General features: G+C 43.7%; 1 protein-coding gene across 5 annotated transcripts in view; it reads left to right on the forward strand.

Annotated features, from left to right (window-relative positions):
- Positions 1–770: 770 nt before the first annotated feature.
- The window catches only part of MACROD2 (mono-ADP ribosylhydrolase 2), an 893,899-nt gene continuing 874,664 nt past the window's right edge, over positions 771–20,005 (forward strand). For 2 of the 5 annotated variants that reach the window (XM_039569266.1, XM_039569265.1), the window contains exons 1-2: positions 771–1,000; positions 5,012–5,128. In XM_039569266.1, the coding sequence (XP_039425200.1) occupies positions 955–1,000; positions 5,012–5,128 (163 nt within the window). In that variant the 5' untranslated portion in view covers positions 771–954. The remainder of the gene's footprint in view (positions 1,001–5,011; positions 5,129–20,005) is intronic. The other 3 variants (XM_039569264.1, XM_039569267.1, XM_039569268.1) reach the window with 2 other exon arrangements.

A 20,005-nucleotide genomic window follows, 5' to 3' on the forward strand; every position in this document is an offset into this window, starting at 1 on the left:
AAGATGATGTCCCTCTTGTCCTGATGCTGGTTGCCTGGGACAAGAGACCGACCCCCACCCGGCTACAGTTTCCTTTCAGGGAGTTGTAGAGAGTGATAAGGCCACCTCTGAGCTTCCTTTTCTCCAGGCTGAACACCCCAGCTCCCTCAGCCGCTCCTCACAGGACTTGTGCTCCAGACCCTACACCAGCTCTCTTGCCCTTCTTTGGACACACCAGCGGAACCCCGCTCCCGGAAACCTCAGCCCGGCATCTGCAGCTCCAGCCCCTGTTTTTAAATCGGCCGGGGCAGTTTCCTGCGTCCCGGACGCTCCAGCGCCGCATGGGTGCCGTGGCCCCACGGAAGGCGCTGGCGGGCGGTCGGGCCCCGGCCAGGCGTGGCGGGTCCCGCCGGTCCCCGGGTCCCGCCGCCGTCGCTCGGCAACAGCCCCGCCGTCCCGGGCACAGCCCGGTGCCGCCGCAACCCGGAAGCAGAGGGACGGAGGAGGCGGGCGAGGGGCGGTGGCGGGGCGGGACGGGACAGGGGTGCCCGCCCGCTCCCCCCCCGCCCGCGGGGGCTCCGAGCGCCAGCTCCGCGCAGAGTCGCACCCAAGCACCCGCCAAGCCGTGTCCCCGCACAACACACTCCCCAAATCCTGCCGACCCGGCACCACCGCGCTCAGGCTCCTCTGGCCGGTGCGGGAGGAGGAGGAGGCGGCTGCTGAGCGGCGGCTGCCGGAGCCAACGGGCGGCGGGGAGCGGGGCGGGCGCTGCGGGGGTGTCGGGGTAGAGCGAGGCGTGACCCGGCTGACGGGCACCGTGCGGCGGGCGCGGAGCCGGACTCGGCGGGAGCAGCGGTACCAGCGGGCGGCGCGGGGCGTCGGTATCGCTCGGCTCTGGCTCTGGCGCGGCGTCTCCTCCACCCCCTCGTGAGCCTGGGGAACCTGCAGCTCAAAGCCGCCGCCAGCCACACCACCATGTACCCCGGCAACAAACGGAAAAAGCTGTGGCGGGAGGAGAAAGGTATTATCGCCCTTCCGGTGCCGGGCCCGCTTCTCCCGCCTTGAACCCCACGTAGAGCTGGGAGGGAGCGAGGGAAGGGGGGGTGGTCCCGGTGCCCTCAGAGCCGCCGCCTCACCGCGGGGTGTCCGGCAGCGCTTCCCGCCGGCCGCGGCTGAAGGGACGGGGTGGGGAAGGGGGAACTCCCTGCTCTCTGCCCTTGTCCTGGGGTCTCCTGGCTGACACAGCCTTCTTGGCAGCCCAGGCGTGCGGCAATTGGGGCTGTTCCCCCCACACCTCGGTGTATTCGTAAGGAGTGGAGCCCCGGGGCGGAGGGAAGTAAGCGAGGGAGGGCGGTAAACAACCCCCTCCTGAGGGCATCCCGCCCCCAAGTCACCTTGTGGGAGTGTTTCAGGCCGAAAAGTTGGGCACGTGCCCTCAAAACGTGCTTTTTCTCCTTTCAATGCGTTTGTTTTCTGTGGGGAAACGTGGTTTATTGGCATCATTGGTGTAGACTGCTTAGATTCTAGTGTCGGTCAGACGGGGTGAAATGTTTGGGGTATGGGACTCTCAGAGCACCTCTGCTTCCCATCTTTTGAACTATTTTTTTATTTTTATATATATTTTAAGGACCCCCACCTGGGTATTCTCAGTTTATAAAATCCCAAAGCTAAATTCTAGAGCATGAAAACTGTGGGCCAGGCATTTGATGCAGACCTTCCTGTTTTGGTACTTTATATCGATCCTGTGGAGAGCAATGTAAAAATTAAGAAAAAAATTCACAGAGTGGAAGTGCAACATTTGTATCTGTGAGGAGTAAAGCTTCTTGCCCGGTGTGTTCCAAATAATGTAGTAACAGATGAGGAGAGGAAGAAAAACAGATCAGAGGGTCATATTTTAAGTTCTCTTTCTTTTCTTCCATCGCCCTTGTGATTCTAAGTATGTTTCAAGCTAAGAAGGCAGAAGACTAGTTCAATGAATAGGATTCAAGTGCTCCTTTCTAAGGGAAAAATGTTAAAACACAAATGAACTTATTTTTCTGTAGGTTAGTTGCTCCTGTCACACTCCTCCAAATGAAGTGAGTCTTTTTCTTTCAAACTGTCTTACAGTCCATGTTTTTCTAGTAAAGGTGAGGCAACAAATTTCTACATGACAAGAGTTTCTGTTTTCAATGAAGAAGGTACAGTTAAATTGTCTCAAGCATTGTTTATGTGTGATCAATTATAACTGACTTTTCCCTTAATGCTGTTTGTTGTTACCTTCAAAAAATGCAAGGGGCAGATGGGGAAAAGTTTCTGGTAGGCTCTGGTGGATGTTCTTATTACTCCCACATGTCTCTTTCAGCTCTGTTGCTGTCTGTGTGAATTCATAGCCTGGCAGGTGAACTCAAAGCCTTAGTAAGGATGGCAGAGTGGAGAGTCTGGAGGGAAAACTGGAGCTGCTGACACACTTTTGGTGTCTCCATCAGCTGTGAGGATGGTGGTCTCTATAAGCACGGTGATGTTACTGAATGCAAACCAGTGCTGCTCACTGCTGCTGGGTTTTTTCATCCAGGACGCATTTCTGAGTGCTGGCTGGCCACAACTCCCTGTCTTTTTGCCCAGTGAGAACGAAGAGCATTTGCTGGTCTTCTGCTCCAGTAACTGTTCCAGCACCATGCTGATGGTGTTGGCCCCAAGTACTTTGAGTGAGGAGAGCAGAAAAAGCTTCTCTCTTCATTGCTGGCATTGCCCTTTAGTTTTCAGCCCTGTGACACTGTTCTTATCAAGTACCTTCTTTGCTAGAGAGGAAAACTACAGAAGCCAAACTTCTTTCCTTCTTACCCAGTCAGTACTTTGGAAATCAAATCTTTTGTCAAGCCTGCCTTCACCTTTCACAAGTACCCCATAACCCCTGCAAAGCTGGCTGTGCTCACTGGCTCTGTTCTTTCCATGAAGCTGAGTGCAGTTGGTCTCAGCTCTCAGCCTTTAATATTCTGAAGCACTTCTTGAAAAAAGCACTGATTGCTAGATATTGAGTTCAAACCCACTGATAATACTCTTGCTTTTCTTAATTACTTTCTTGGTAATTAAGGGTTGGTCCATGTCCTCCCTGGGGAGATCTTCCTTGAGGACAGCTGAAACAGAGCAGGAGCACGAGTGGAGGTGATTTCAGAGCCTTAGACACAGGAGTGGGCCACCTGCAAACTTCCCAAGTTTCTGCTACAGGCAGAAAATGGTACTTGCGGTGAAGGCTGTTGGGATCATCCTCTGGGAGGTTTGGGTATAATTAAGACTCAGTTTAAGTTCTTGCTGCTGACTCACAAGAGCAAACTTTTGTAAAACCTTCCTGTAGAGAACTTGTGTTTTGAAGGCGCAGGACTGGCTCTCTTGCCTCCTCAGCAAAAGGCACCTAGACTTGCTCTGCTTGTCAGTCCCTCAAAACTGACATGCTCTCTCAGGTCTGCCTACCCATGGGACTTCCAGTGTGCATGTCAGATACTTGGAGTTTTGTATGCCTGGAGCTCAGGTAATGGAGGTGGGTATGTATCCATTGTGCTTAATGGTGACCCTCGTTACGTCAGTTCCACTTCGGCAGCTGTAAATATCCCAGTGAGATACCAAGACTGAATAAGGAGAGAGAAGCGTTTTTGTCAACTGAAGAAATTGGTAATACTGTCAAAAAATACCAAAATAAACTTATTTTGTTAAGGGAAGCTGTGCTCAAAACTTGCCTTATTAGACTGTGCTGAATGCAGCCTACATAACTAGGAAATTTATTTTGAAAAAAAAAAACAAACAAAAGAATCCCAAACCAGACCCCAGTGATTTTCTTTCTTGTTTTTTTTTTTTAAGGTTCGATCTGACAAGCAGTTTCCATGTTCAGCTCTTCTGCTGCTTCTTCATCTTGAGATGAAAATGTTCTTTTCATGTCTGCCTAGTCCTTTATGTAAAATGCAAATAACATGGGTCTAGCCTTCCTCTACACCCCTAAAAATTTTTCAGTCATGGAAGAGCATTTATTATTGATTAACATGTGAAGAAAAACTGTTGGTGTGGTTAAAGTAGCACAGCACTACTGGTAAAAACAGACCCAGAAATTTGAGTAGAGTATGGGTGCTGTAATGTTCTCTACTGTTCTTTTTCTTTTCCCCTCTTCTTTTGGGAGGGAAAAAGCTCTTCATCTTGTGGTGAGCTAATACTAAGCATTGATGAGGTATGGAGGGAGAAGAGGATGTGATGGTAAAAATGAGCTGAAGTGCTGGGGTTGCTTGCTGTTTTGGGTCATTGGGATGGCTTTTTTTTTTACTGTAAAAGTCCATTTATAGCAGGGTCTGAAGGAGAGTGAAGTTGGCAGTAGCTGTCATACTTGTGCGATGTTTGAGGCTTTACTTTTCACTAAACGTCTGAAAAAAGAGGTGGTGACATTCTCAGGAGAAAACAAAACCAACCATCTGTATGTATTTTAGTGTGGTAACCAGGTATGTCCTATTAACGTTCAAATGAAAATCTCTAAAGCTAAACTTGCCTTTCTTACCACCCCAGACACCTAGCAACTGACAGAACGTTTGCTTTAGTTCTGATCTCTTTTGTTATGTAGTAGCATTTTATTAATCTCCCACCATGCTCCCTGCCTTTACTTGAACTTCTGGTTTTTTGGTTCTGGTTTACAAATGCAGAACCTACAGAACAGACTTTCATACCTGAAAACTCCCTATAAAACAACAATTCCCTACTAAAGTTGCTGTTCTCTGATACAGGAATTAAAGTGGCAGGAAGAAACAGCACAGTAGTGATGTGGGGAAGAAGCCTGGACAGCCCAGAGTGTGGGGAAGAGGTGTTAACTTTGCAGAACTGGGATATCCAGAAATAGGTGCATGCAGCTGTACAGATGCATCTTGTTTAGCTCCTGTTGTAACTCACTGGATCACTCATGCTTGCTCCTCTCAGGTGGCATTTCATTCGTCAAGGGCACTGCACTGGTCACTACGTGGCTCATGTGCAACAACGTGTGAGAGCTTGCAAAACTTCTCTTATTTCTCTTTCCCCTAAACAGAGCGTTTGCTGAAGATGACCTTGGAAGAAAGACGCAAAGAGTACTTGGGGGATTATGTTGCATTGAAAACTATTCCGACATGGATGGAAGACTTAAAAAGCAAGAGCGAAAGTGATGGTAAGTAAAGTGGGGGAGTCTTAAGATAGAGACCACTCTGTTTTCTCACTCTGAAGTTACTTTTAGGAAGGCTAAGACTTAGAGCCCATGTTGTTATGAACAGTGATAGCCTAAAATTGGGATGGGGGGGAAAAAACCCTAGCAAAATTTCTTAAAGCCTCACTGGTGTCCCAGCACTCTGCCAGTATCCCCAGATGGAGTCACTAACCCTTAAGTGTGTAAAATTGCTCTTCTCTGCATGAGTCTTACTTTCCAGATACTCTAGCAGTCAGCCATGCCTAAAGAACTTTGTCTTTGAAACTTACTGAGCATAATTATATGGGAAATCTGGGCAAAACAGTGTTGCAGGTGACCCAAAAGCAGAGGGGAAGTGTGCGAGCTGTGTTGTTTTCTAAAAATCCAGAAACTGGAGAAGATGGGGTTTGAAGCCTCCTTACCTTTGGTCCTGCCTGCTTTCTTGGGCAGGAGCATCAGTCTGTCTTGGATTAACTCCCATTTCCTTAGCGTATGCAGCCTTATCATGGTTGTGATCACCAGCAGAGTTGTCTAAATACTTGCAGTGAGAACTGACCAAAAATGTGAATCCTATTTGCTTACAGACTTCTCTACTCTGCAAGTAATTCTGTAACTGTGCCTTGTTCTTTGTCTAGTTCCCTTTCATGCACACAAGGTTGTGGAGGAATAGGGATGACTTCTGAGCTGGTTTCCTCCTCCTCTTTCTGTTCCTGTCTTGCTATCCTACTTGGCTGAAGCCTGTGTTTTTTTGAAGGACTATCTAACTATGAGACCTAAAGTGCTTCCTGACTCTGCAGATATAGGACTAATTTTCTGACCCTTTTGTTATCATTAATAGTGAATACTGGCCTGGGTGAAGAGGTGTGTAGAGTAATCTTGTGGCTGCAGGTGAACACGGTCTTTATGGTGATAATCCAGGTGAAATGAGGCCTGGAGCTAATCAGCTGTTTTTAATAAAATAGGAAGGCTGTAACACTTATTTTAGCACAATCTAGAGGAGCTCACAGATTTTCAGATGTCCTTGTCAAAAGCAGCTATTGCTACTGTCTACTCCTAAAAGCATCTGGAATAACTTTTGAAGTGAAAATATGTCAAGAGTTTGCTGAGCTCTTCAGCCCTGCTGAGTAGCTGTATTATATCAGTACCCATAAACCTCTTTCTACCATTTGGGTAGGTCATTTATATCTTGCAACACTGGAAAGCCTGTCCATCTAGAAAACAAAGGCTGCATAAAAATAAAAAAGATTACCTGACTTCTCGCAAGTTGATTTTGGAGGCCTGTGGTACGTGGGAATATACAGTATGTCATGTGGTTTAACTGGGAGACTATCCCTTCTAGCCCAAACTAGAATTTTTAATTCCAGCTACTCTCAGATTCTCTGTAAAGCACTGAAATTCACAGATGTTGTATTACTTGGGCTGCTGAAAATGACAAGGTGTGGATTTACGTTGTGATTGCTGTTACACTTCACAGAAGCAAAATGTCGGTGTCTAATATGTGGGTATTGAATCATGGCAGTGGTGAATTTATTTCCTTGTAGCTGCTCTTACATTCTTTCTGTTAGTACCCAGTACACTGCAAAAAAATGCTGGAAGGCAAAAATTGTGCTGAAACCCTGCTCTGCTACTTGGTTTTGTTATACTGTACATTCAGGAGAAAATATCTGTAGTCACTCTTTCTTTGATGTATTTGTTATAAGTAAGCCATGTGTAATAGTGAACTTCTGGAAGGTTGGACTGCTGAAATGCTTCCATGTTCCCACAAATTAGTACAATTAAAAGAAATATGTGTATTAATGTGACTGTTAACTGCATCTGCTTCAAACTTTATTTCTCTTAAATGTTGACCCATTTTGAAGGTATCATGTGTCTAAAAGCTGTCTTTTTGAGCTGAAATACAGAAGAATTAGAATTTAAATATTCTTACTGATGAAAACTTTTGCTCCGTTTGTTGGGACATATGGAGTGCAACAGGTACAGCCTGAATGAGATTCTGGAGGGAACAAGTGAAGCTCCAGGTGTGATGGAATTGGTGATGATCCAACAATGCCATGCCCAAGTTGTGATATTTTCTTCAAGTGAAAGGTGGCTGCTTGCACTGACAAACAGAAGAGGTCTGAAGGGTGGTGGTGGTGAAAATAAAATCTTCTGTGTACCTGTCAAGCCAAAACAACAACTGATGGGGAATTTGGAAAAAATTCTTTACCATTTACTCCCAATACCATATACAGTAAAAAAATGACAGATTGATTAGTGAAGCATAGAGTGGCTGTTCAGGAAGAGTGATGAGGAGAAATCAAGAAAGCAACCAAGAACAAATCAAAGGAAGCAGGCACAATCAATCAGCTGCTGGAGTAAAGAGGCTGTAGGAGAAGGGCAGAGCATCTGAGCTGGCAGCCAGCCCCATAGATACTCAATACTCAATTTGAGATTAAGGATGTTCAGTACTGCACAAATTTTAGTACTGGCTATTAGGAAAAACTGCGTGTACAATGTCAAATCTTTACGGTGCCCATTTTTGAATGTGAGTGACTCACTGGAGGGTGCTGGGAGGTCCCAGTTTGGCATACATTTTTGTTATGTGGAAGTTTAATGGAAGATTATTGAAAAGTCTGTCTGCAGAATTATTCAAACTGAAATGATCTAAGAGGTTCATATTGGGAAGGAACCAATCTCACTGCCAGGGTACTTCATGGGTGGTCTTTATTAGCAAATTGGAAGAACATACCTTAAGTTGTGGAAGCAAGTTTTTCCCTACCCTTCCTCCTTTGAGAGGAAGTTGTGATGAGAACTAAATTCTGAAGAAAACCAGTAAAGCTTGGAGTAAGTTTGGTGTTTTGGTGAGGATGGAAGTCTTTGTGATAGAGAAACATAACAGAGGGATGTGCATCTATGTAAAGGCTCCTGAGGAGTAAAGTTACTGAATTCTGAATGGCAGCTGACAAGGGCTTTGTCTCTTTGTAGCAGCGAAGCTATTAAAAAACTTTTGGAAGTTCAAAGAGGCAGTGTCTTTGTTAAAATGCCCTGCTCTGACTAAAAAAAAAACCTACATTTTTTTTGCAGGTCTCTTCATATGGACATGACTAGCCATAAGAAATTAGGTTGGTGTGTGTTTTGGCATGGAATTTGGTCAATGTTTGTGTTAAGTCTTGATTTTGGGAGGAGAGTGGCACAATGTGGAATGCAAAGACTAAGCCTAGTGCCCACTTCTCTGAGCTAAGGGAAGCAATCTAATATAGGTTTGTGCATTTCCAGAAGGACTATGCTGTCAACACCCCTGATTTTTGGTGTGCCGCTTGCCAGGCTGCACAAGTGGATCTCAGAGATCAAGTGCTGCAGCAGTGGAAGGAAAAGGGACAGTTAGTGACAAGTGGCCCTCTTTAATGTCAAGAGCGTATGGTAGAAACAGAAAACTTGTTCTTGAAGTAGTCCTGTAAATATAAGCTTTCTTTGGTTTAACTGTATTTATTAAGGAAGTGAGTTGCCCACTTTGGAAACAAAGAATGAGCTTGTCTTAGAGGGCTGGATAGTGTGAATATACTGTAACTATCATTCTCCCCACTTGTTATCCATCAGATACTCAAAGCACACACGTCTCATCCGTTTTCTCACGTACTTTGAAGTAGGATGTCTTCCTGACAACATGTGAATAATGGACTTTTTTTATGAAGCTCTGGAATTTATATCCCTTTGTTTCAATGCTATATATTACACACCACTTTGTTAGGCACTCATCTTGTACAGCAACAAGAGCTAATGTTGCTCAGTGAATAAAATGCCACCATGTAGACTAACAACTAGAGTGTATTTTAAAGTTAAATACATATATTCGCTTTTTGTTGGGTACACACTAATTCCCAAAGATGTCTTTACTTTGCAGTGGTGAATCTGAGAGATGACTTCAGAAAACTTGTTCTGGAAAGCTTTTTTAAAAATTAGAGTCTTGGGAATTTTGTTGTCACTGAGTTTTGTGTGTCACAGGTAGAAAAACATTTTGTTGTAATTATTGGGTAACTCAGAAAATGTACTAAGTGATATTGTTTAACTTCAGGCAGCTGATAGTCCTGCTGACTCTCACAGCCTCTGGAATACATTGCTGTGACAGTGATGCCAAGAAAACAGCAAATTTGGGTGGTGGTTCAAAGATCTTTGCTAGTGGTAAGAACTACTTTTGATAGGATGAAGTTAAAACGGAATGACACAGTAACTGAGTTCATTTTTGTCTGGGGTTAAATGACACAAAAGGTCTGCAGTCATTTTAAACAAGTCTTGAAATATGTTTAGATGTTTTGGCAGTCTCTGAATCTTTTTAATATGCTATTTTTAAAGAAAATGATATGGTTCAAACTATTCAAATTAATCTGTTTTAATCTGAGGGTTTTATGTATAATAATAAGGTTTGGATTTAATAAAAGCATCGTTGTACTAAGAATGTGTAGCTTTCTAAATAGTCCCAGTGGGTTGACACAAGATTACAGAGACAAAACATGTAGATGAGCTGCTCCAAATGCTTTGTGGTGGAGAGAAAATGTGTGGTAATGCTGAGCTCTGACCAGCATTTCTCGGGGTGGATAACTAACACAAGTAAGTCTCCAAAGAACCCAGAGTCTCCGTGCAGCCCTGCTTGATATGAATATCTGTGCTGCAGGAACTAGGAGCCAAGGTAACGAGTACTAGACTTTGGAAAGTGATGCCACTACTAAGCTGCAGTGAAATTCAGCCAGATGTCTACAAGTAAGAAATGGCATCTCTCTAAACCACTCAATATTATCAGCGATTCATACAGGAAAAGAAATTATGTTCAACTAGAACATTGAGATTGTTAGACAAGTTTGACAATCACAAGTTCTGTTTGTAACAGCTGTGTGAAACCTGTGTGGTTCAAGACCATCCCCCCACCAAAAATCCAAGTCCATCAGCTTTCATTGTGACTTGTTTTTCTTATAATGACTGTAACTACTGTCTTTATAACAGATCTTTAGCTGAGTGACAAGGATGAAAGTAAATTGAGACAGCTTAGTGTAATTTTTGCTATCTCTCAAAAATAAAAAGTGCTTTTGCTAATGAAACTCTTTGTTTGATGAGTTCAGAGTGCAGCAGTTTTTCTGCTAAGTACATGCAGAAAACAACAGTAAGTTGTGTGCCACCGTTCAGGGTCTCCTCTGTTACCTGTGGCCCTGAATGTGAATTCCAGCTTTGCTTAAACTCGTGCTGTATTCGGTTTTGTCCTTACTTTCCATGTATTGGCATACCACTGTTACTCATGCTAAACATCACAAGGTCTCTTCAAGACTGGTGTGTTTAAGGTTAGAAAACCGTGTCTCTTAGATGCACATGGAGAGCACTGCTTATCAATTGCTGTGTATAATTACTGTGAAAAAACTAACACCTGTGGTTTCTGTGAATTGTGTGAGGATTATGGTAATTAAGTATTTTGAATACTTGTGAAATGACATGCTTTTTGTGGAAGTGGCTGAAAATCTGTTTGCTCATTTCTGCTCTCTATGTTATATACATATTAAGGAAGCAGCAAAGGAATTAGAGGGGTAAGAAGAGCAAACCATGTTTACAGCTTCTTAGTCTGTGCTGAAGGGGTCCAGGAGTCTGTGTGCCCACGGCATAATGTGGAGTGACTTTAAGGCTGAGTTGGTATTTGTTTGGCTGCAACCGATATCCAAGGCTGCCAGGGCAGGAGGGTGTAACCAGAGCCCTGTGTGCTCTACTTTGCTCAGGCTCTTGGCTGCCCTTTTAGGATGTGTCCTGAACAGATGCAGAACTGCAGAGTTGTGCAAATCTGACTGTGATTTGGTGACCCCAGACCAATACACACCTTGGCTATTGATTTCCAAAGATAGACTTGCACAGACATGGGAATAACTCCTCAGGTGCAAGTTTACTTGAGCATAAACTGAGAAATAATCTCTGTGTGTGAGTTGGTTTGTTTCTGGAGGTGAATAATCTCCAGTTAGTGATATACCTGATATAAGTAGATAAATTAGTGTGTTTAGTGTAAGGGGTGGAGGGAAACTACAGTAAACAAAAAGACTGACGATGTATTCAGTTGACCTTGTAATTCCCTGGTGAGCTGCATGTGAATAACTTTTATAGGATGGATTAGCTGCCAAAGAGATGACACTTGTGTTACAGTTTGCATTAAAGTGTTTTTGAGAAAAACAAAGAAGTTTCTTGCTTTCAGCAAGTGTGAGATGATGATTATTAAAAAGTTCAGATCTGTTTACATAGATTAAGAACACAAAATCCAGTGTAGCTAATCCTTTCTCTAAGAAAGTAAATCATTTGGCTTTGATGTAATTAAGATGATGACTTCTCTTTACGCTGCTGCTCTGTGACTTTTTTAACAAGGTAACTTCCACACAGCATTAAGCTTATACAGGTCCTGGATAGAGTTATTATTTTGTGGCTCTTCTGCATGCAGCTGAGAAAGCTCTCTTATCTACACTGGCAGACAGCTCCTTGAGGGGGAAGAGTTAACCATAGGAAAGGATGCTGCTCTCAACAACAAATTGATAAATTGGCATCCTTATTGAGGCTCTGCAAGCTCTTGATGGTTTTTAGAGAGGGCTAGTAGGTGGAGACGCAAAGGGAAGTTAGGCACATCTTTGCCAGAAAGAAGAGTTCTAATGTTTAATTACTGATGACATGAATCTTGACCAGATGAATAACTTCCAAGCTTCTCTCCTGTGCAATATGAGAAACAATTCTTTTTTTTTGTAGCTGCTGCTGAATGTCACTGCAGTGTCCCTAAGGAGGTACTAAGTAGAGTTAGGAAGTCAAGATGATGCAGTGTGCTGTCAGCTGGCTTGTTCAGGGTGTGAGCGAGGACGGCTTTAGCAGCAGTGATGCTTTAAGTTGGGATGTGCTGTTCCTCAGAAACTGCTGAGAAAAATTTTAGGTTCCAGCTTGGAATATTTTGGTAGCTGACTTGAGTGAGATAGTTTAATATATGCAGGGAAAAAGTAACAGGTTATATATTTTGGCTTCTGTCTTCTCTTTGGTTATTTTTTTTTTTTCATTCTCCTTTTTATATATAAAGGGTGAGCTTCTTTTGAGCATGGGGAATTGCAAGATCAACCCCCCAAATTAATGTATTGCTCTACAAAGACAGTTTCAGTAAGTCATCTAGCTTTGCTCAGTATGGTAGCTTGGCTAATGCCCTAATCTATAATTTATGATGGATTGTGGCATATGTCCTCACAGTCTTTTGCAGACAGATGTGAGCCAATGTGCCAGCCTGATTAGAAGCCATGTGCCTATGATTAGGCTGAGGCCAAACCAAGCTGTTAAGTTGTACCCTTGTCGTGGCTCACTAATGTAGATCTGTTGCCTGGCTGCATGACTTTTGGATATTTTCAAATGCACTTGGAAAAAGCTGATGTCCTTCTGCAGAAGGTGGAACCCTCTTTTGATTAGACAGGTGGAGACTGGTATGGCTTGGTTTAATTTGATGTAGCTTAGATATGACAGGTATTTAAGAAGGTGCTGAACTATTGTTTCAACTAGGATTTGCTGCCTGGGACTCTTTATAATTAGTTATGACACAGGGTAAGCCACCCAACTGTGCCTCTGTCTGGGTTTGGGGCGCTTGCAACACGTTTGAAAACTAACCTCACACTCAACGTAAGTAATGATATTGTCTTAACTCCCTTGATGGTGTTGGGGGATCACTGATGGAGTTTAAGCTCACCAAGCTCTCTGTTTGGATCATGTTAACTAACTTTCATGTGTAGCTGTATTTGCTTCATGCACAGTTAAACTCCTTATTACACGTGTTAAAAACCCAGTCACTGGCAACAACCTAAGTCTGGCTTCTCTTTTTTGATTCAGTAGACCTAAACTCCTCAGCATGTAGAAATACCACTTAACAAGCCAGCGAGGGCCTGAATAAGTTGTAGTGTAGAATCATAGGATTGTTAAGGTTGCAAAAGACCTCAAAGTTCATTGAGTCTAACCATTAAATGGTAGTAGTTACTCTCTGAAGTGATACATAGCTTTCTCCATGTGAGGGCATCTAGCTGATGTGTATTTGGAAAATGCAGTTAAGAGAAAATTTCTCAGTCCTGTAGGAAGTGCTGCTTATTTTTTATGATACCCAGAAAAAGCTCTTCTGTGCTGGACAGAGGGCTTAACAATCCAGTTGAAAGATGATAAATTTGAATTTTGCACAGATTTGAAAACCATTGAAATGATGCTGAGAAATATTTTCTATTTCAATTTGCAGTGTGAGTGAGAAGCATAATGTTTGTGCACAGAGATTGTCCTGAGACTTGCAGGCTATTGCATGTTGACTTGGCATGTTTGTAGAAGTGTGTCACAAGGGCCTTCGCCAAAGTTTCCAGATGATTTTTTTTTTGGGATGGGATGCTATAGAATGCACATGTTGGAAAATGAAACCTCTCAGCCTTGAGCTGATGTAGCCAAGACATTTATTTCTGAGAGTGGAAGTAGTTCTCTCCAAGCATCTTTGCACTAACAGCATCCCTGGGAGTTGGTGGTCAAATGCTGTGTTAGAAAAGACTGCTCTAGAGTTTACCTGAAGGCTCCTGTCCAAAAGACTCAGTCCATCTCTAACGCAGAGCAGATATGAAGAAAGTGTAGCTATAAAGAAACTGGTTGCACCTTTGTCTTTCTTTAAAACATTTCCCTGCCTTATCCTGCCCTTTGCTTTCCCACAAAGGCTTGTTTATGCAACGTTGGTCTTTTGTGATGGTCTCCTTGGTATGGCTGGTTAGACTGTAAAGGTGTTCCAAGTTCTGTGTTTTCCATTTGCTACACAGGTGTGACTTGTATTGAAGTTCAGCCTGCACTGGATTTATTCCCATGTGCTCAATGTAACCTTTTCTGTGTTCTTAAGGTACTCTACTGCTTGCCTACTGATGTATTGTGTGTTGCAGTGCTGTCCTTTGGTGGGATTTCCTAATGAGTCTGCATCCACTGAAGGCAAGCCCCAGACTTCATGCAGCTGTCACTGAGAGTATGGGTCAGCCATATTTAAAGAAAAAATAGAATTCCATTCTGTTTTTTCCCCTCTTTCTGCATTCCCACCAGTGTTCTTATAGGGGAAGGATTGTAAGTGTACTGCAAATAACTAAATCCAGGAGAATAAGTGATGTACACAGACATTCTTATACCGACTTAAAGGCTTTGAGATTTGGTGTGTCTTTCATTTCTAGGTAGATACGTAAAAGAAGATAGCTAGTGAATTTGTAACTGCTTGAGAGTTCGTATTAATTTCCAGTTTTTAAGTCCTTGAATGAAGCAAGCATGACTTGCAACACTAATGAGTAGTGGTAGAATTGTCTTCAAATAGTCAAAGTTTCCTCTGTCCCTTGCTGTTCAGGTTGAAGCTCCAGTATTCTTTAGGGTAGCAAATTAAATGTGGTATCTTGGGGAGTAGGGGAAGGGAAATGCTGCAAGGTAAGAGCTATCCCAAGCCTAATGTCTTCATGTAGAAAGTATCATCTTTTGCACCTGCATAAGAACTTACCCTCTTGGTTTGCAAGACAGATGTCTGCCAAGGGAGGTGGGAACCTCCCTTGGAATGGAGAATATGGCCCCCTTCCCTCTGAATTATTATAACTTTGAAAGTAAGGGGCTTTCAGGCAAAGATATGGGAATAGCAATAACAGTTCTTTACTAGTACATATATGTATAACAAGGCAAACAAACAACAACACCGGCAGCAGCAGCAGCAAACAGAGCAGCAGCCCAGCACCAGCCTCTCTCGGCTGCAGGTGGTTTCCCCTTCGGTGCAGTTCTGCTCACAGCCGGCAGGGGCGCTGGTGGCTCCCGGCCGGGCAGGGCGGCTGCGATGATTCCCCCGCGCCTGCAGGGGGCGCTGTGGCGCGAGCTCGGCCGCATCTCCCTCACGGGGTAATGGCGGGTGAGACGGCGGAAGGGATGGAAAAAGGGTTTCCTTTGCAAAGCCCCAGGGGCAGCTGATCCCGGTGCCCCTCTGGATAGCGAAATGAGCTGTAGCAGGAGCCTTGGAAGCAGCAAGCTGGAACGGCAGGGACGAGCAGATCCCAGAGTAGCAAACAAAATGTATCAGAAACTCTGGAGCTGTAGCAGGAGCCATGGGGTGTCTGGGCAGGCACTGGGTGTTGGGTTACAGTGTAGCAAAAAATCCAGGGCGGCGGCAGAGAAACGGCGGTGCTGGGCAGTGGTATCCCTGTCTCCCGAACAGGGCCGGGAGAGGCTCCCTCAGAGGGGCTCGTGGCTCAGAGTCCCAGGGTTTCCTCTGAGGCACCCGAGCAGATGGTGAAGGGTCCTTTGGTGAAGTCAGGTGTTAATAAGGTCCCAGTGCAATCAATGGCCACTCTTTCGAGCAGAGCTTCACTCATGGTAGGAGAAGACAGGAGGAGATGGAACCCCTCAGTGGTGGTGAATTCTTTCCAGAACAACCGCAGCCTGTTGGCCCTTGGAATGCTGAGAGAGCAAGAGAAAGCTAGGAGCTGCACCCAACCCCTTCCCCCAGCCCAATTCTCTTGGTATCTCTGCCCTTCCCAGAGAAACCCCCAGGTAAAGAGAGAGAGTAGCCAGCTGCACCCCTCCCCTGAGCTGTGGCAACTTCTTTTGTCTCTCTAAAGTACCCAATCGTTATTGTTTCCTAGCAGCATATGGGAGAAAATTCCCTGAGAAAAAGAAACAGAAGGAAAAAATCCTAAACCCCAACTTACCTACCTGTCCCCTGATACTAGAAAACTAAAGTTTCTTCTCCCACCTGGTAAGCTGTTGTCACTGTATGTCATGCAAAGAGGTTTTTGAATGACAATGCCATGAAATATTTGCTGATGATATTTTGCACAAGTTTTGGAGTTCTCTGGTAGTAACATTTTATTTCCAAGCTGTACTTCAAGTACTACAAAAGCCTGTAATACTCAACTAGAGAAATCATTGCTCAGCAATGGTGTAGGGAATTAAAAAAGCAGAAAACACAGTATAAAAATTGTCTGACTGCTTAATAAGCTAATGAATGAAAGTAATGTTTTGGTGGATCCCCACTATAAACTTATTTTAATCCTTGATGCTGTATGTGCTCACCCATTTAAAATGTGTTCTCACATTTTGGTAAGTAAAACAGGTGCTGCTGAAGACTAAATACCTGGTTGGTCATGAAAAGTCAGTTTTTTTCCAGCCAGTTCATAAAGGTGAGTGGAGGAATGCTGCACTGCTAGTGGTATGTTTTGGATGAAGGCTCATAGTTACCCCAAGTGGTACTGGATCAATTTGAACACACCAGGAATGGTTGTATGAATGCTGTGATATTGCCAAGACACAGCTCTTGCAGTGAAGGGATCTGCTTTGTCTTGGAAGGAATCTAGTGAAGTGGAATCACTTGTAGTCCTTTAGCTTTGTAGACAAGTATCAACATAGTCATGGGGCAATGAACAGTGATCTAAAGGAGTGTCATATGTTTGTCTCCATTTTTGAACTTCCGCTGATAATTATGAACTCTCTGTAGTAGAGGGAGATTAAAAAGTAGGAATTGAGTCTGAGGCAATGCTGTGTAGTTCTTTCCTCCATGTGACCTTGGCTGACAATTTAATGTACTTCAGTACAACTCAGGCTGCCATTCACTGAGAAGAATCTATATTGAAATTCTTGGTGTCACCTAGAGTGAGGTACTGATAATCAGGCTTGGGCAAGAACTTAGCAAAATACCATATCCAACAGCATTTTTATTCCACTATATCATTACAAAGTCTGGAATCCCTCTGAAGTCCACATTATAAAACCAACCAAACAAGACAGTGATTGAATGGGTTTCTTCACACAGACAAAGCACAGCTCCTTCTGAGTCACAGCTGAACCAGCAGCCTTTTCTATGGACCCTAAATCATGAAATCTTCAGCAAGCCTAGCAACCACAGCAGCTGGATGCTGACTCTCCAAGTAAACGCACAAATACCCAAGGGCTTCAGCCTACTTGTGTCTGCTGTCAATGTGCATGCTGCTGAAGTGAGAAGACTTTGATTTATGAATTGACAGTTGCATGTCCCTGCAGATAAGGGTGCATCACAAATTAGAACTGGGAATGTATTCCTGTTCTTGTTCTCCTTGTTTGTTGTTACTCCTTTCTCAAACTTTGTTCTTTGGTACTTTTGCATTCCATACCAAGTCTTCTCTTGGTTAACAAACCTTTGTAAAAAAAGCAGGCTTCTCTTTTCCTTCTACTTGTTTCTCTCCAGACTTAAAGGGTTTTTTTGCCTCTCAGCTTTGTTATTTTGGGGATACAGAGAGCTGTGTGGGATAGACTGAGAAAAAGGTTGTTTAAGGACTATGCAAGACCTTGTAACACAAGAAAATTGCATTTTGCATGAGCGTTGTGTGGGTTGTTCAGACTGACTGGCTGTTTGATCAATTCTCATGGTACACCACTCTTTACCTCTGTAATGTGTAAATATCTTCAATGGCTCCCATTTAAACATGTGGCTAAAATGTCAAGGCTCATACTTCCAACCTTGTTTGAGGGCTGCTGGTAGCCATATATCACTATGTTAAACTTGGTCTGAGTGAGCGAGCTCAGGGCTTTTTGCAGTAGTTGTGCAGGGGTGAGTTATAGCCCCTCAGATGGGGGATATTTCATGCCTCCTGTAGAACCTTGAATAAGCAATACCATGACCTTCTGACCTGGAAGATGGAGCAAAGTGTGACCTCAGCAGGTTGGTCAGCGGTGTAGAACTGAGAAGTGTAGTTAATGCACCAGATGAGCCACAAAGATCATTAAAACACGATTAGGGAACTGGAGCACCTCCTGTGCCTGGAGAGACTTAGAGAGCTGAAGTTTAGCTTGAAGAAGAGATACCCCAGATGGGATCTGCTCAGTGTTTATAAACATAGAGTGGAGGGTGTAAAAGAGATCTATTTCTCCAGACTCATCTCTGTGGTACATGGTGACAGGACAAGAGGTAGTAGGCACAAGTAGAAAGAGGAAATTCTTTCTGAGCATTAAAAACCAAAACCACACACATGCTGTGAGCCTGGCTGAACACTGGAACAGGTTGCTTGGAGAGGTTGTGGAATCTCTGTCTTTGGAGATACTTTAAATTCAACTGGGACAGGGTCCTGGACGACTTGCTCTGGGTGACTTGATGGTCACTAGAGGTGCCACCCAACCACATCCATTCTGTGATTCATGGTGTCTGTTTGCCTCTGGAGTTTGGTACTTAGCTGTAGTCATTGGCTAATACAATTACGCCTCCTGGTAATTAGCTGAAACAGACCATATTGGCAGAGTATGCAGCCAGGGAGAAGGTGTTGTGTTCATCATCAAGTGCTTTTGACTTGCATGTTGTGCTGCGTTTTTGGCTGGGTAGAAAGTGATTTGTCTGCAACAGATGTTTCTTCCTTGTGCTCAGGTTCTGATCTCGTTTAAGTCCAAGAAGTGATAGAGCAAATCTGTTCTACAAATCTGAAGTACTACAGTGCATCTGTGAATGCTTTTCCCCTGGTGATGGAACATATGGAAATAATGCTTATCTTGATTTAGATAAGCAATTGCCTTTCCTGTACAATCATCCATGCCTAGTAGGAGTAGAAGCAGACACATAATAGTACAGGTCTTACAATCTGTCTTTTCTAACGCTCCATAAGCCTATACAGGAACAAATGGAATGGAAAGTTGTGTTAGATGTGAGGTTAGTAATTGCTAATAGTTCATTATTTTTAGTCTGTACAGGAAACTTGCAAAAACAAAGCTTTAAGTTAAAAAAAAATAGGCACCTAAGGGAAAAAGCACAGAGCGTGTAGCAGAATTGTTGGTGCACATTCCCCCAGTGTCAGATGCACTCCTAATGCTCGCTCATGTCCTTTGTGTTTTTCAGCAACCCAAGAAAAATGGTTTAGTTTCCTAGTCAAATATTTGCTGAGGATTCTTTCAGGAGTGGAAGGGCTGCCTCTTGTCTGGGGATAGTGTGATTCTTGTCCCTTGCTCAGGTTCTTTTTCCAGGTCCTCTTACAGAAGCCTTCGTTGTGGGGATACATGTCTCTGCTAGTAGCCATCGTAGCAGGGATGAAGTAGTGAGCAGACTTATTTCTGTTGAACTTGGAATTAATTTACTTCCTTCAGCTGTGAATTCTAAAGCTGACTAGAAATGAGGAAACTCTCCCATTTTCAGCTTTTATTTCTTGCAATCCAGTCTGCTACTTGCTTTTATGAACTTGAGGAGAAATGTGTCATCTGACTTGTTTAACAAACTTCCCTTATAACAGTGTGAGCCTGTGAGCCTCACTGCCATCAGTCGCTCTCACTTGTTCTGTCTTTGATTTCTCCTACCGGCTTTTGCTCATGGAGTGCCAAGAGACTTTTACTTTGCCATAGGTATTGCTTTATACTATGGGGCTTTGGTACCTATTTTTACTACTTTGTGTGTGCTCTACTCTTTCATTAACAGGCGTTTCAAAATGCAAATGTAATGGTTTTTCTTATAATAAGCTCTTCCAGCTGTAGGTTTTTCTCCTCCCTCTAGTGGTAAACTCTTTGGTATTGCTGTGGGGATTTCTGTAATTGGAAGCTTGAGACCTGTTTAAAAAATTAATATACTTTAAAGTATACTAGACTTTAAAACCCTGGCTATTTGAGCAGTGATTGAGTTTCAGGGCTGATTTTCCAATGCTGTAGGTTTGTGCCATCCTTGTCCCTTGTACCAGCTGAGTACATTTATGTCCTGGGTGGGGGCTCCCTCTAGTGAGATATTCTGACAGTCCCTCATCCACTTGGTTCAGATGAACTTTACCCGTTTTCTTTTCAAGTGCAGTTGCTGCTGACTCAATTGAATGCGTTTTTCTACCCTTGTGTAAGCTGTAAAAGCCCTTTTCCTTTGGGGTGAGCTGGAAGGAGTTG

This window comes from Corvus cornix, chromosome 3 (assembly GCF_000738735.6).
Source record: "Corvus cornix cornix isolate S_Up_H32 chromosome 3, ASM73873v5, whole genome shotgun sequence".
NCBI lineage: Eukaryota > Metazoa > Chordata > Aves > Passeriformes > Corvidae > Corvus > Corvus cornix.